Source organism: Miniopterus natalensis, chromosome 4 (genome assembly GCF_054644295.1).
Source record: "Miniopterus natalensis isolate mMinNat1 chromosome 4, mMinNat1.hap1, whole genome shotgun sequence".
Lineage (NCBI taxonomy): Eukaryota > Metazoa > Chordata > Mammalia > Chiroptera > Miniopteridae > Miniopterus > Miniopterus natalensis.
The window spans coordinates 69,532,481-69,545,491 of NC_142084.1; the positions used below are offsets into that span (position 1 = coordinate 69,532,481).

At 56.6% G+C, this 13,011-nt stretch overlaps 2 protein-coding genes across 2 annotated transcripts; both read left to right on the plus strand.

The window, feature by feature from the left end:
• The first annotated feature begins 346 nt into the window (after positions 1–346).
• Positions 347–7,773, plus strand: TRMT1 (tRNA methyltransferase 1). The gene is made up of 16 exons (XM_016218630.2): positions 347–707; positions 793–848; positions 1,093–1,235; positions 1,378–1,565; positions 3,461–3,576; positions 3,657–3,769; positions 4,666–4,814; positions 4,953–5,039; positions 5,118–5,187; positions 5,273–5,407; positions 5,496–5,581; positions 5,906–6,014; positions 6,101–6,177; positions 7,070–7,189; positions 7,275–7,404; positions 7,601–7,773. The coding sequence occupies exons 1-16, from the start codon at positions 448–450 to the stop codon at positions 7,748–7,750; spliced, it is 1,989 nt and encodes a 662-aa protein (XP_016074116.2). The 5' UTR covers positions 347–447; the 3' UTR covers positions 7,751–7,773.
• Positions 7,774–9,707: 1,934 nt separating this feature from the next.
• Positions 9,708–12,875, plus strand: LYL1 (LYL1 basic helix-loop-helix family member). Its single transcript, XM_016218602.2, has 4 exons — positions 9,708–9,878; positions 10,714–11,065; positions 11,148–11,239; positions 12,110–12,875. The coding sequence occupies exons 2-4, from the start codon at positions 10,734–10,736 to the stop codon at positions 12,523–12,525; spliced, it is 840 nt and encodes a 279-aa protein (XP_016074088.2). The 5' UTR covers positions 9,708–9,878; positions 10,714–10,733; the 3' UTR covers positions 12,526–12,875.
• The last annotated feature ends 136 nt before the right edge of the window (positions 12,876–13,011 follow it).

Sequence of the window (13,011 nt, forward strand, 5' to 3'; positions counted from 1 at the left end):
AGAACCGCTGTGATCAAGGCCACGGATACAACACGTTCGGCGCTCTCCTTCGTGCATTTTGATCCCTGCCGTCCACTGTAGGTCGCATCACTGATTGGCTAACTTCTGCCACATGACCTGCCCCCATCTGTGCCAACATGGCGGCGCCCAGGTCTTAATCGGGAAAATGTGCACCAAGACCAATTCTGTTCTCGGTTTCGCGAAGGGAGGTTAGGAGGGCCTGGGCGGCGAGGGGAGGGATCTGGTGCAGGGGCGGGCCCACTGAAGGGCCTCAGGCTTCGCAGGGGCCGATCCTCAGAAGATGGGGGTGGTGTCCGCTTACCGAGGCCACAGGGTCTCCTAAACCTCTTATTTTACAGATGTGTAGGCCACTCGGCCCAGGAACGCACCTCTCTGATCCTCTCTGTGCCCTCCTGATCCAGGCTTGGCGGGCAGAGGCTACCGCGGATGTCCCATGCGAGGATTGCCCTGGGGCTAAATCTGACTCTTCGCTCCGCCCGCGGTCTTTGTAGAGCTCGGTTTACGGAGGGGCAGCCCCAAGGGCCGGCTAACCCAACCTCAATGGAGAACGGCACGATGCGCTGCGGGGAAAAGCGTCCAGCTGCGGCCCAGGAGACGACGGTCACCGAGGGGGCCGCCAAGATCGCCTTCCCTAGCGCCAACGAAGTCTTCTACAACCCAGTGCAGGAGTTCAACAGGGACCTGACGTGAGCAGGGGCCCGGGGTTAGCTTGGCAGTGGGCAGTGGGTCTGTGAAGTGAGAGGGTGTGAGCCGAGCCTTCCTCTCCCGCAGATGTGCTGTGATCACTGAATTTGCTCGCGCTCAACTTGGGGCCAAAGGAATCCAGAGTGAGTGGAGGTCCAATCTCCTGGTGGGCGGGGGTCACACAGAGGTCTCTCCCTGCCCACCCCCCTCTCCCCTAAGGTCCGCAAAGGCTTCAGCCACATAGCAGGCCCTAGGCTCTGTTCCTTCAGCCTTTTCCTAGGAACTTTGGGAAAGATTTTCGTCCATGAATCTTCTGTATTCTGAAGCGTAGAGGTTTCTCAGACAGAGCCTTGGTAGCCCCTGACTTGTGTTTCTGGGTCACTGCAGTCAAGGTGCCAGGTGAAAAGGAGGTGCAAAAGGTGGTGGTGGACTTGTCAGAGGAAGAGGAGGACAAGGCTGCACTGAAAGAGGGTGCAGACCTGGCCCCGGGAAACCCACCTCGAACAGCCACTGTGGGGGAGATCTGTGAGGTGAGGTGGCAACCCTGGAGTCCAGTGGGTGATGGAGGAAGGAAGGTTCCTGGGTAGGGGTAGCTGGAGGAGGAAGGTGGTGGGGGCTCCCGCAGAGAACAGAGATATTGATGTGAGTGGGGCTCCTTGCTTACTCCAACAGGAAGGCCTGCGAGTGCTGGAGGGCCTGGCAGCCTCAGGTCTTCGTTCCATTCGCTTTGCCCTAGAGGTGCCTGGGCTCCGATCCGTGGTTGCCAATGATGCCTCTGCCCGAGCTGTGGATCTCATACGTCATAATGTGCAGTTCAATGAAGTGGCCCACCTGGTACAGCCCAGCCAGGCAGATGCCCGGTAGGTTCTGGGCAGCTGGAAGGTGCCTTCTGGAGCAAGGCTGCCTGGGGTCATATCCTGGCTGTGTCATATTTTTGCTCTGTGACCTTGGGAGAGTGCCTTAGCCTCTCTGAGCCCCAGTTTTCTTGTGTATAAAATGACAGTTTTACAGGGGTTGCTGTACTGATTAAATGAGAGGTAGTACTTGTATGGCCCATGCGCGGTGCCAGAAATAAGTACCATTATGGTTTCCATTTTAAACATCTTGGACTTTTATTCATTCAGATGAACCAGCTTGTAGCCATTGCCTGATATGTGCTGGACACTGTTCCCAGTGCAGGGAATGCGTCAGTAAACATTACAGACAAAATCCCTGACCTTGTAGAGTTCACATTCAAATGCAGGGATCAGCAAACTATAGCCTGCGAGGCCCGCAGTCTGGGTTTTTGTGGCCTACCATCTAAGAATGTTTTTTACTTTTAAAAAATGTATATATCGTTATTGATTTCCGAGAGAGGCAGGGAGAGGGAGAGAGAGAGGGAGAAACATCAATGATGCGAGAGTCATTGATTGTCTGCCTCCTGCATGCCCCTCATTGGGGATTGAGCCTGCAACCCAGGCATGTGCCCTGACTGGGAATCGAACTGTGATCTCCTGGATCATAGGTTGATGCTCAACTGCTAAGTCACACTGGCCAGGCTATTTTTTACATATTTAAAGGTTTGAAAAAAGAAGAATATGTAATAGTGACTGTATGTGGCCTACAACGCCTAAAATATTTACTGTCTGACCCTTTACAGAAAGTAAATAAGTAAAAAGTATTTACTTTCCTGACCATAGTAAAATCTAATAGGAAACACAGGATAACAAATAATCATGACAAATAAGTAAGTTACATAGTAAAGTAGAGGCGAGAGTGCTCTGGAAAACAATAGAAGGTATAGGGGATGGAGGAAGGTGGTGGTGGGGGAGTTGCAATTTTGAGAAATATGGTCAGGGTAGGCTATGTTGAGAAGGTAGCATTTGCTTTTCCTCACCTGCAAAGGGAACAGTACAGTTCCAACTCCATTAAGTTGTTCTGGAAGGCACCTTCCACCCCATTGGAAAATTGTGGGATGTCAGACACATATATGCTACATTAGTACAGTAGGTCCTGGAATAATGTGTCATTAAAACGTTGATGAGAAAAAGAAAAATTGATTCCTGGCCAGGGCTACTGTCTGTGTGGATCTGTGGGCTTTCTATGGAGACTCCAGTTTCCTGCTATGACCTGAAATGTTCATGTGAGGTGGACTGGCATGTCTACATTTTACCAGTCTTAGTGAGTGTGGGTGGGTGTGAGTGGCCCTGCAATGGAAGGGCTTCCTGTCCAGGGTGGATCCCACCTCACACCCTGAGCTGTCTGGATAGACTCCAGCCATCCATGATCCTGAACTCGAGTAAGTGGGTGGAAAATAATGATCTGACTTGTTTTTATTAATTTTTCTTAAATATATGTAGGGCTCACATTTATTCCAATGTTTAATGTTAGAAGTGTTTTGAGTATTTAGAATTTGAGCGATGTTTTTGTGACCAGAAATGCTGTAGGAATTTAACTCCTATTTAATTCAATTAGTCTGTGGTAACATTGGTTTCATTACATGTCATCTCACTTAAAGTCGCAGTTTCCAAAAACTTTTGATAATGTTAAATGAGGACTTACTGTATTGGCTATTTTATGCCATTGTTAGAGATGGGTACACTGAGGCCTGAGGGGGGAAAGCTGTGAAGTTAGCATATGGCCAAGCCAGGATTTAAGCCCAGGCAGCTGGCCCCCGAGTCCAGGCCCAAACCATCACACTGAATGATTGAACATGTGTAGGGAATAGAGCAGGTCCCTGGTATAGGGGGCTGAGGAATTGGCCCTCTCCCCCCAGGATGCTGATGTACCAGCACCAGCGGGTGTCGGATCGGTTTGAAGTCATTGACCTGGACCCCTATGGCAGCCCTGCCCCTTTTCTGGATGCAGCTGTGCAGGCTGTGAGTGAAGGAGGTGAGGCCAGGCTGACCCAGGAGTACAGAGCAGGGCTTGGGGTGTTTGAAGGATCCTCACTGTCCAGTCCCTCCCTGCAGGGCTGCTGTGCATTACCTGCACGGACATGGCAGTGCTGGCGGGGAACAGCGGGGAGACGTGCTACAGCAAGTATGGGGCCATGGCCCTCAAGAGCCGAGCCTGCCACGAGATGGTGAGCCCCCCGCAACAGCCCTTCCCACCCCTCAGACCTGTTCCGCTTCCTCCAAGCAGCCAGGGCCAGATCCATGCCAGCATATTAATGACAAGCACATCTTTAACCAGCATAGTTCCTAAGAGCATGGGCTGTCAGTCATGGTCATTTGGGGACAATGGCTTTGTCCAGGATAGGAGCGGTGGTTACACCATTCTTTCTAGTAGTCTCTATTTTAACAACTTTCCAAAATTGTCTCTTTAAGGCAGTTTTTCCAGGTCTGGGTTCAAGTCGTAACCTTACTGGTAGCTTTGAGCAAGTGACTTCCCCTTTTGGGCCTCAGTTTTGGATTTTGTGAAATGGGCATGCTGATGATGGCCTGGACACCATTGGGTTGCTGTGGGAATTCAAGAAGGCAGGCAGGCTATGACAACAGGCTGGGAAAGGAGGGGCTCTGTCCTTGTTCCTTAAGGGCCCTGTCATTGATCATTATGGGAAATGCCGCCTCCTTTTCTGTGTGAGTGTCATGGCAGCTCCCTAGCATGGAGAAGTCCCCAGCAGTTCTTCAGCACCCAGTGTCCCCACTTCCTGCTGACAAAGGCCGTGGTGGCTGGGCCACAGGTCCTTGGGCCACATCACACAGCACAGGGCAATGCTGATGATGCTAATCGGAATAGATTCCACATACTGGTCCTGTGTGTTCCTAAATCACTTAGTGCCCCCAGCAGGGCCATAGAAAGAGAAACTTTCGCAATTTCACAGATGAAGGAACTGAACACTCACTTGCCAAGGGTCACACAGTCAGGATGCTCAGGGTCAGGCTTGGAACCTACGGAACCTGGCCAGACCCTATGCTGTGAGCACCTTGTTCAGAGACAGGGATGACAGAAGACGCTCACCCCCAACCTCACCCCCAGGCCCTGAGGATCGTCCTACACAGCCTGGACCTCCGTGCCAACTGCTACCAGCGCTTTGTGGTGCCACTGCTCAGCATCAGCGCTGATTTCTATATACGCGTTTTTGTTCGTGTCTTCACCGGCCAGGCCAAGGTCAAGGCTTCAGCCAGGTTAGCAGAGGTGGGACAGGCACTGGGTGGATTGAAAGTAGCAACAGAGCCTTCCTTTGGGGAAGTGGCATCCTAAAGGGGACCAAGTCAGCCTGAGGGAGGAGTTGGGGTATGGTGGCCAGCCCTGTTTCCCTACAGCAAGCAGGCGCTGGTATTCCAGTGTGTGGGCTGTGGAACCTTCCACTTTCAGCGCCTTGGCAAAGTGTCGGGGGCCTCTGCTGGCCGGTGAGCAATGGTGAGCCAGAAGGGAGGTGAAGGGGGCTTCTAAGGGGTGTCACCCCCTAAACACCTCTCTCCGCACAGGGTCAAGTACTCTGCAGCCTGCGGTCCCCCCGTCACCCCTGAGTGTGAGCACTGCGGGCAGCGGCACCAGGTGGGACCAGGCCACAGTTAGGTGTGGGGGTCACAAGGGTCCTTGTGTCTCATTCCTTGTCTATCTGGACCCTGTGTGTCTACAGCTCGGTGGCCCCCTGTGGATAGAGCCAATCCATGACCTGGATTTTGTGGGCCGTGTCCTAGAGGCTGTGAGCACCAACCCCAGCCGCTTCCACACTTCGGAGCGGATCCGAGGAGTCCTGAGTGTCATCACTGAGGTGGGGACTGGGCCAAAATAGGATGGGGCTCACCTGTGCCCAGCTTCTTCCATCTGCCCCATGCATATTCTGTTGTCGCCCATGGCAGGAGCTGCCGGATGTGCCTCTGTACTATACGCTGGACCAGCTGAGCAGCACCATCCACTGTAGCACACCCAGTCTCCTGCAGCTGCGGTGAGAGCCAGGCTAGGGAGGAGCAGAGCCTGAGTGCTGGGTGCCCTGGACAACTTATGCCCCTTTTGGGACAGAGTCTCTTGTAAAATGGAGATCATACATAACTCACGTCCAGGGAGTCTCATGTACAAGTACTTAGAACAGAGCTCAGAGGCCAAGAACCCTGGCCAGGGGGACAGTCTAACTATTATGATCATTGGCATTAGACCAGCCACGTAGTCACTATGAGACATGCAGCCAGCCTCACAACTCAACACAACTCACACCCACATGTCAGCACTAGCTTCGGGGTCTAGCCTCCCCCTCACAACCCTTGGTCCCCAGGTCAGCCCTCCTCCATGCTGGCTTCCGGGTCTCACTCTCCCATGCCTGTAAGAATGCCGTGAAGACAGATGCCCCTGCCTCAGCCCTCTGGGACATCATGCGCTGCTGGGTAAGGGCTGGCCTGACTAGATAGGGATGAGTGAGCAAGGGTTGGGCAGGCTTGGCATCCCCTGGCCTCTGACCTTTGCCTCCCAGGAGAAGCAGTGCCCAGTGAAACGAGAACGGCTGTCTGAGACCAGCCCGGCCTTCCGCATTCTCAGCGTGGAGCCCAGGTAGGGACTCAGACACTTCTGCCACAGACATGGATGCTCACATGCATGTAGATGACACAGACACTTCCCCACACAGACACATATTCATTCTTCAAGTAAGATCCAGAATCCACCTTCTCCCCCCACTTCTCCCCCTTCTCCTCTCCCCTCACTCTGATCTGGCCCATCACTGCTCACCTAGACCAGTGCAGTCACCTCTGCCCTGGTTCCCCAGCTCCCACCCTCGTCCCCCACAGGCTGTGCTTCCCACAGCAACCAGAGGGCGCCTGTGAGCACCTGAGTCAGATCATGTTCCCCCCTCTGCTCAGAACCCTCAGTGGCTCCCACCTCAGTAGAAATAAAGTTCCACCTGCAAGCCCTGTCCCATCTCCATGTCACCTTCCTGCCCTCATTTATTCCCCTCCTTCCCCCTGGCTCATTCCACACTGTCCTTCTCACTCAAACTCACCAGGGACATCCCCGCCTCAGGCCTTTGCATGGGCTGTTTCCTCTACCTGTAGTGCCTGTCCCTGGGTCCCACCCCATTGCTGTTCCCTCACCTCCTTCAGGTGTCCCTGACCCTGTCCTATTCTGCATCGAACCCATTCTCTAGTCTCCCCAGAACCTCTATCCTGCTCTGTTCTTTTCAAAACTCTTATGTCATGCTGTAACTCAGCATGATTTCTGATTTTTCCTGTTGCTTTGTCTATCTTGCACACTAGAGTGTTAGCTTTCCCAGAGGCAAATTTCAGGCACACAGTAGGCACTCAATAAGTGTTTATTAAATGAATGAGAGAATCCTGACTTAGGCAGATGCATTCCCAAGTCACCGAGGTGGACAGGCCACGTGGGTGGTTTTGTTGTGCATGTCTGAGTGGTGGCTGCCCCTCAGCCACACCATCCCCTTCTGTAGGCTACAGGCCAACTTCACCATCCGGGATGATGCCAACCCTAGCTCCCGCCAGCAAGGACTCAAGCGCTTTCAGGCCAACCCTGAGGCCAACTGGGGCCCCCGGCCCCGTGCCCGGCCAGGGTGAGTGAGTGGTGGCCATGGGACTTGGCCAGGGCCTGGGGTGCAGAGGCCAGATGAGGTCCCAGCTGCTCATCTCCCTGCACAGGGGTAAGGGAGTGGGCGAAGCTATGGAGGACAGACGCAGGTTGCGCCAGAATAAGCGAAAGGAACCAGCTGAGGACCTGGCCCAGCGGGCTGCCCGGCTTAAGACATTTCCTTGCAAGAGGTTTAAGGAGGTGAGGCATCCCCCACCCCCCACTGCAGTACACCTGGGTCCCCCTTACAGCAATAGGGCAAGGCTAAGGGGCAGGCAGGGCTGGGAAAACTGGGGATGGGCAAGTGTATGGGAATGAGCTCCCCATCCAGGAAAGGAACCCAGTGGAGGCTGTCCGACTCTGGGCTGGGGCATCACACCCATCATCTTCCCACCAGGGCACTTGTCAACTGGGGGACCAGTGCTGTTACTCCCATAGACTCCTGACACCTGAGGCTACTGCTGAAGCTGCCCCCACTGACTGTCCACAGACCCCCAACCAGAACCCTGCTGGGTCTGGGGCCACCACTGGTCCAGGTGTAGATTGAGCCAATAAAGAGACTTCACCTTGTCCTGACTGTCATTTGTCTGCGGAAGCTGCCGGTGGTTTGTCTATCTGTCTAGCATGTCTGGGGCCTGTTCCTCTGTCCGTCGAAATTAACTCCCTGGGGGAGCTCTGTGCCTCTAGAGGTTGGTTTGTCCCTGCCTGACGGAGGTGTTGTCAATGCTTCTGCCTGAGGCGTTCTGTGTGGGGAGTGGTCCCTTCCTCTGCAGCTAGAGGCACTTAGGCACCTGGCAGCTAGCGCCTGCGGTTCTCCAGACGGCCACGAGGCGGCAGCCGTGTGCTCGCACCCATGGGCCTTTCTCCTGCACCCTGTTCCGTTGGCGCGCTCCCGAACTCGGGCATGAGGGCAAGCTTGTGCCACCGAGCTCCCACGTGGCCTCGTGCCGCCAGCTCCTGGCTGCCTGGTTTTTCTGGCCCATCTCCCCGCGGGGCTGTGGTGGCGGAAACCAGACCGTGGTGGCGGAAACCAGACCGGAACCAGGCGCCTTGTGCATCCGCTCCAGACCAGGTGCTTCCTGCCCCGTGGCCCCTCGGGTGGGGGCGCACGTAGAGGCACCCGGCAGGCTGCTGCATCCTCCCCAAAAGGGCAGGCCTTGGTAACGTTAACTGAGAGGCCTGGGGCAGAGTCCCCACCCTGCCACGAGGTAGCTGTGGGACCCTGCAGGCAACCTTCCCCGTGCTCGAGTTGCTAGCGAAATGAACCTGATCCCAGAACTGGCCTTATGGACACATCAAAGTTCACTCCGTGCTTAGAACTGGACCCTTGCTTCCCTGGGAAAGTGGGATGGTTGGTGGTGGGGTCTTGGCATCATCTGGTACCTGGGAGAGTGGTGGTAGTGTTGGTGCTGGTGACAGCTGAGAGCCTGCCTGGGGGCTCATGCAGTCACCTAGATAGACATGGGGCAAAGCAGGACTGACCCAGGGGAGAGGGTGCTGGGCATCAGAAACAGTCTTGTCATTGCTACCTAGCTGTACCCAGGGCCCCTCCCTTCATGAGGCTCCATCTGGGTCTTGAGTTTCACCAGCACCCAGGACATTCACCCAATACCTCTTTATCACCATTCACCCTGAAGTGGCCTAGCTGTGGGATGAGGGCCGGGGACCACCCAGTGGGGTTATGTGATCCTATGACCTAGAGGACCAGGATTGTGGGGACATGCTAGGGCACCCACTGGAAGGTTCTAGCAGCCTTGGCAACATAGGAAACTTCCCCCAGCTATAGTCCTTCCTGTCACCCTCCTGGGCCTAGAAAGGTGGTGTGGATAGTACAGTGGGGACAAGGACAACTACCGAGGCTGGACACCCAAGATCAGACTGTCAGAGCTGTCCTTCTGCAGGCGCCCCACTCTGGGGTGGGGGTGGCAGAAAGGCTCTGTAAAAAGAGGAACGAGGCAGGAGGAGGAGAGAAGAAGGAGGGGGCCCCCAGTCACGAGCCCTAGCAGGGCCGGAAAGGGTTCTCCACCCCCATCAGCACGGACACAGCTGGGGGTGTTCAAAGACACAGACCAGACCCAAGCAACATAGGAGGCCACTGCTTTCCTGCCTCAGTTTCTGCTCTGTGTGTATCCAGGCACCTCACTTGCAGCTGTGCCTTGGAACTGGGTTCTAGGAGGACCAGGTCCCTCCAGTGACTGAGAAGACTGAAGGTGAAGCCCTGAGGGGGTCACCGCCAGTCCTGCCCACCAGCCCGGGGCGGGGCAAGAGGCCGATCTTGGAGATCCCCGCCTGCTGGTTTCCTCTGGGGTCAGCCTGGCTCCTTATCAGTCTCAGCCAGGCGGCCAGGCCCTTATCTGCTCTGGCCCAGCATCCTCCAGCCACTGCGCCAGGGGTAAGAGGGAGGAAACCAGCTACCGGGGGTGGAGAGAGGGCGGGCCAGCCCCTGAGCCGCTCATTTTTCCTCGAGGGACCCACGCTGCTGCCACCACCAAGGCTCCAAGGCCCTTGGGAGCCCAGGAAGAGGTGAAGTCCAGACAGAGTGGCCAGCTGCCTGGGAAACAGAGTGGAGAGGCTGGAGGGAGCAGGGCCAGGGAGCCTGGCCTGAAGCTAGAACCATATCCTGGCCCTGACTGACAGAGCCAGGGCACTCAGCAGGCAGCAGGACCAGTGCTGGGGTAAGAATGGAGCTGCCTGAATGTGGGGGAATCCCTGACCCACCTGCATTCATTCATTCGATCCTTCCTTCATTCATTCATCTGCAGGAACCAACTAAGTAAGAGGCCAGGCCAGCTTCAGCAGGAACCAGCTAGGGAAGGCAGGGTAGAGAGGGACCAGGTGTCCCCAGTGTTGCTGGGAAACTTCAGGCCATGGGGCCAAGAGTGAACAGGGATATCTAAACAGGGTGCAGAGGGGTGGATGCTGATGGGTGGGGTGGGTGGGGGTGTCACCAGGGCCAGAAGGAGGATTGAGGGCATGACTATATGTATATGGCAGTGCCAGCATTTGGGGTCATAGTGTCAGCAGTAGGGTCACAGGATTGGTAAGGGGACATTTTCAGTGTGTGTGTGTGTGTGGGGGGTCACGAGCAGTTATGGAGGACTTTCAGGGTCTGACGGAGGATATCAGAAGAGCCTCAGGGTCCTAGATGAGGACCACAGGGTGGGCTTGGGCAAGAGGGGGGATGTCAGTGAAGGGTTTGAGTCAATCATGTAGGGATTCCAAGGACACACAGTGTCAATGGAGGGTGTCAGGATCAGATCTAAGGTTCTCAGGGTCCATCATGGGTTCCCTGCTTTGCCGCCCTCCCCTCTGGACTCCAGGTGAGAGGGGATTCTGGAGGAAGGATTCTGGAACTCCCATGTTCTGGCAGTTTCTGCCCCCCCCTCCCCCTTGCCTTTGCCCACTGAACTGCCTCCCCACTATTCCTTCCATTTGAGGGTTCTGTTGGGCTAAGAGTATGTGTAGTAGCATCTGATCCCTCTTCCCCACTGGCTTCCTTTCCTTCCATAGGTGAGCGCCCCCTCGGGTCCATGTGCCCACCCCAGGCCCAGGCAGAGGTGGCCCCCACCATGACTGAGAAGGCTGAGATGGTGTGTGCCCCCAGCCCAGCTCCTGCACTGCTCCCCAAGCCTGGCTCACCTGGGCCCCCAAAGGCAGAGGAGGTGGGCCACCGAGATGCCTCATCCCCCAGGCTGCCCCCTGGTGTCCCAGTGATCAGCCTGGGCCACACTAGGCCCCCAGGGGCAGCCGTGGCCACCACAGAGCTGAGTGCCCTGCGGCCCCCTCTGCTGCAGTTCTCCGCCCTGGGAAGTGCCCCAACCCCTCTGGCCCTGCATTACCATCCTCACCCCTTCCTCAACAGGTCAGTGGGGGGCTGGGCCTGGGGGCAATCCGGGGTCAGGGTCCTTGCCCACAAGGCATTAGTGACCCATGAACCCTTACAGCCTCTACATTGGGCCGGCAGGACCTTTTAGCATCTTCCCTAGCAGCCGGCTGAAACGGAGACCAAGCCACTGTGAGCTAGAGCTGGCTGAGGGTGAGTATGGGTTTGTGTCTGCATGGGGTCCACGTCTGTCCTGTATCTTTACGAAGGGAGAGGTGCTGCCAGTGCACACAGACATGCACAGAACAGCCCACACGGGTTCAGTACTCAAGTTACACCCATGTGCAAAACCACAGTCCCATAGCCAGTCCCACACAACCAGTCACCCAAGCCACAGAGTCCTGGCAAACACAGCATGGTACAGGGGCCACAAAATGACAGCTCCACTAGAATGCACAGCCACCCAGGAAGCAGCCACATGACAACCATCATGCAAGAGACAGCCATGGGACCACAACCACACAGGAGGCAGCTAGACAAGCACAGCCACAGGACCATGGCCACACAAGAGTCAGCCATACAACCGCAGCCATGCATGACACAGCCACATGGCAAGGATCACACACGACCACAGCCATTTGGACAGACCACAAGTCACACAGCCACCTAAGACACGGACAGGACCATAATCACAACAAGAGTACCTCTCAGACCCACGAGCACCCCTGGTACACACAGGGGAACACTCAGAATGAGGACCATAGGGACAGCCCCCCAGACTGGCAGCCACAAGGTAACATTTCTCTAGGGAATCTCAGCCACTGACATAAAAGGTGCAGACAGTCAGAGGCAAAGAGGCCCCAGTTATCTGCAGCCTGGTTTATCCTTGTCTAGACGGCAGGAGGGGAGGGGGCAGGATTGCTAACTATCGGGAGCCACACGTGGATCCCAAACGTGGATCCCTTGGGTGCAGAAAGCCCCAGCTCACCACCTTTGTGGAAGTCCCCACCAGAGTGCTGGGTGCCTGAAGTGAGGACAGGCGGGGTCACCCCTCGGTGCCAAACCCTCCCCTCCTATCTGCAGGGCAACAGCCCCAGAAGGTGGCCCGGCGTGTGTTCACCAACAGTCGTGAGCGCTGGCGGCAGCAGAACGTGAACGGCGCCTTTGCAGAGCTCAGGAAGCTGCTGCCCACGCACCCCCCTGACCGGAAGCTGAGCAAGAATGAGGTGCTCCGCCTCGCCATGAAGTACATCGGCTTTTTGGTGCGGCTGCTGCGAGACCAGGCAGCCGCTCTGGCAGCAGGCCCCGCCCCGCCCGGGCCGCGCAAACGGCTGGCGCACGGAGGCCTGGACGATGGCCCCCGCCGTGGGCCCTGCCACCGGGCTGAGGCGGTGGCGCGCCTGCAGTCCGCAACCCCGGCCTGCCCCAACAGCAGCACCGGCGGGGCGGCGCGTCCCATCAAGATGGAACAAGCCGCTGTGAGCCCAGAGGTGCGGTGACCTCCATCGCCTCTGAGTCGAAGGGCACTGGGAACTCAGCTCTGGGCCGTGGAGGAAGGGGCGGATCACGCACTGCGCTTGCTTACTCGGGAGCTAAGTCCCCCTTAGGGGGGCCAATGAGGACGTACCCTTCAGGGGAAAGGGCAGGGGATCTGGAACGGCGACCATCGCCCCCAGGGACCCTGCAGACCCTCTTATCACCCACCGCCCGCTGGAAGTGGCCTTGCCCACATCCTCCTCTCGGAGGCGAGGTCCAGGAACATCAACATGGCAGAGCGGTCATCGGACCCAAGTAGTGCCTCTTTTTTGCGGGCTGGGAGCTCACCGAGAGGTGGGGAGGGTCTGGGGAGGCTTCTTCTCGCCGGCGCCCCCTCCGGGAAACAGGGATACAAACGCCGCGACGGAGTCGGCAGCGCGCCTGGTGATGGTGCGCGGAGGTGGAGAGTCCACGCGGGGCCCCACCCCATCTAACCCGACCGGGCCCCG